A 3,532-nucleotide genomic window follows, 5' to 3' on the forward strand; every position below is an offset into this window, starting at 1 on the left:
TAAGTGCACCTGTGTCATGCAGTGCCCACAGAGGACAGAAGAGGGTGTCGGGTCCCCTGGAACTGGAGTTACAGATGGTTGCCAGCAGCCATATGGATGCTGGGATTCAAACCTGAATTTTATACAAGAATAGTCAGTTCTCTTAATTGCTGAACCATCTCTCCAGCCCTGCTTTCAGTTTTTAAGATAAATGTTTTTAAGACAACTGAGAAACAAACATAACCTAGACTGGCTATGAGATTACATTAAGGAACTGTTTTGTTAGGGGTGAGGATGGTAGAATGATTGTTTTTAAACTGTCTGGTACAATTACACACTAAAATATTTATGGATAAATAATTCAAGAGTTTTTGTTTTCTTCATAATACTTTAGTGAGAAGAAAAACTAAACAGAGGTATCAGTAGGTAAGACTAATAAAATATTAATAATGTTGCAGTAGGTCATAGGTACATAGAAGTTTGGACTCTACTTTTACAAATGTCAGTGGTTTCTATCATGTAAAATTCTAAAAGGATTAAAAAGATAGCTATGTCTAAGTGACAGCTGCTATGATGGATATTGTCTTTTATATATATATGTGTGTGTGTGTGTGTGTGTGTGTGTGTGTGTGTGTGTTTGTGTGTATATTCCATGTGTATGAGTGTATTGCCTGCATGTATGTAAGTGCACTTGTGTCATATAATGCCCTCAGTGATCAGAAGAGTGTGTTGGATTCCCCTGGAACTAGAGTTCCAGATGGCTGTTAGCAGCCACGTGGATGCTGGGAATTAAACCCGGGTCCTCTGCAAGAGTAGCCTGTGCTCTTAAATGCTGGGTTCCCTCCATCCTGTATATTGTATTTAATCTGTACCAAAATACTGTTAGATTTTTGCCTCCTTTTTGCAAATGATGAAAATGGCTCATTGATATTGGGCCACCCAAATCTCTATTCCATGCAGAATTTAAGTGAAGGCCTCTTGACTCCATTGGCTACCTCCCAATGAATATTTAATAATGACTGTAATAATCGTTGTTGCTTTAATTGGTCATTAAATAAATGGTTCAACTGTGTTGTTTAAATAATAACAGATAACAATTATTAATAAATTCTTGTGTATTTTATAATGTCTTACCTCATTTCATTCTCCTGATGCCATTATGAAACGGAGGGATATTCCTAACTTATGCTTTCATAATAAGCCACATAGAAATTTCAGTGGCTTCCAACTTGAGCAGTTTAATTATCAAACACTTGTCAAGTTTGGTTCTTTGCTCCAGGTCTTTTGCTGAAGAAACATAAGAGATGCAGCCAATGGGAAGAAGGTGGTGGTTCTTGAAATTCTTTCTTGAAAGTCACATATCTCCCTTCCATGTCTGTTCCATGGCCAGATCATGTCAAACCCTGACATCAGATGAGGGTGGGAAACAGTCCTCTCACAGAGGTGGGCAGGAGATATATAAGAATAGTAATATAACCTGACATAGTGTCCTCATCACACATGAGGAAAGCACAGCAGAAAGAAGGTAAATGCTCACTCACATCCTCTAGGTCATTAGAGGTGGAGGCCATTGCAACTGCAGGAAGACATGGTTCTCCTACTGCACAGGCTCAATGTTTATTTAGGAAGTATCTTATTGCTAGTTCTATTTAAGCTGTTAGTGAGAGACTTTATTCTAGACCACATTCTGTTGACTTCACACAAAGCTAATGTGGAAATGTAGCATTTTCCAAAATGAAGAAAACTTGGAAGGAAAATTTTTGGTCTTCCTATTCAGTTTTTTGCATGGTGAAGCTGTTTGCCATCTTTTCTACCCCTATTGCAAATTTGTCTTGTGGTCTCCAAAGACATTTGGCCAGAGAACTCCAGTCTTATGTCTAGAACTGGCCAAGTGTTAAGATTGCAGCCATCTTCAGCCACAAATGGGACATCTGTATGACAACCCGCTTCCCCAAGGTTCAGGGACCATTGAGGAAGAGGGGGAGGAAAGATTCTAAGAGCCAGAGGTAGGGGAAAAATGAAAATGTCTTCTGAACATGACAGGACCACTACACTCATAACTCACAGCAGCTGTGGTTGCCTACACAAGATCTGCACAAGATCATGTCAGTCAACATTCCAGCATGGAGGGGGCAGGGGTTAGTGAGCCCCTATTCTAGAGTAATTGATGACTTCTGGGGAAGGGATGATTATTTTTCTCTAAGAGTCGATCCCTGGTACGTGGCTCATGCTCCTGTGGATGGCCCCACACCCATGAGTATATGGGCAGCACAATTGGACTCAGTGGATTTTTTTTTAAAGAAAGCAGAAAGTTGGGAGGGAGTGGGGAGGTGGGGGGTAGATCTGGGAGGAGTTAGGGAACAGTGGTAGGTGAATAAGATTAATACATTCATTGTATGCATTAATGAAATTTTCAAAGGCAATAAAATATATTTCCTTTTTCTTTTTCTTTCTTTCTTTCTTTTTTTTTTTTTTTTTTTTTTGGTCCTTTTGAGACAGGGTCTTCCTGTAGTCCCAGCTGGCCTGGAACTCACTATGTAGACCAGACTAGCCTTGAACACACAGAGATCTGCCTGTCTCTGCCTCCCTAGTGCTGGGATTAAAGGCATATGCCACCGCCATACTCAGCAATAAAATATATTTCTAAAAAACAGATTTTTTTTTAGAGCAGTATGGTCCACTTTAGTGCTTGGGGAACTCAACTCCATCTCTGTCACATGTAGCTGTGGGATCTTGGACAAGACTTTTGGCACTGCTAAGCTTCAGGATACAAAGAGGATGGGATAATAAATACTTTATTAAGATTAGGCAATGCATTTTAAATGCTTAATAAAGTTCTTGGAAAATTAGTGGATACAAAATAACTGGTAGCTATTAGTTATTACCTTAGTTTTTGAGTCATTAGGGAAATTTTATTGGAAGGTAAAGTTATTTTGCTGTCTCTAAATGTGTACATATAATAACTTATACTAACTCTTATTCTATGCAGTATCTTTGAAAGACAGCAAACTAGACCTAAATCTATTTCAATGTTCTCTACAGGTGCAGACAGAAAGAGGACGATCCATGAATTCATTAACGACCAGAGAAACAGGTTTCTACTTGAGGTAGTAAAAGCGATTTCTTTCTCCCATCAATAGTATTACCAAATACTTACCTTGATGTTGTGTTTTTCCATTACAACTCCCAAGTCTATTGGCTGAATGGAGTGGTTAATGCCTGTGTTTATTCATTTGAACAATATTGAGTATTTACTATGTGCCAAGTCATAAAAAGGCCTGCCTTCGGACAGCTTATAGTCAAGTAATATATAATTCTAGAGGATGTTAAGCCCCATATCTCCCTTCTCCCTAATTCTGTCTCCTATAGCCTCACTAGCACTTGAAAAGACCTGTTTAATTTAGATTTCCCTGAATCTCTGATTGACTATGGTGGGAATAAGAGCACTCTAGAATCATTCCAGCTTCTCTAACCCACTCACCAGAAAGAAATGCCAGATACCTGTTGAAGTATTTTATAAATACAAATAAATATAATATAAATAAAATAAATA

The 3,532-nt window shown here is 38.4% G+C and overlaps 1 protein-coding gene across 1 annotated transcript in view; it reads left to right on the forward strand.

Moving 5' to 3' along the window:
• Positions 1 to 3,532, forward strand: part of Ccdc38 (coiled-coil domain containing 38) — a 62,790-nt gene that overhangs the window by 15,311 nt on the left and 43,947 nt on the right. Inside the window, 1 exon segment of the mRNA XM_029563106.1 lies at positions 3,022 to 3,086. Within this exon segment, the coding sequence (XP_029418966.1) occupies positions 3,022 to 3,086 (65 nt within the window).

Source organism: Nannospalax galili, unplaced genomic scaffold, assembly GCF_000622305.1.
Source record: "Nannospalax galili isolate Female #2095 unplaced genomic scaffold, S.galili_v1.0 scaffold734, whole genome shotgun sequence".
NCBI classification, from domain to species: domain Eukaryota; kingdom Metazoa; phylum Chordata; class Mammalia; order Rodentia; family Spalacidae; genus Nannospalax; species Nannospalax galili.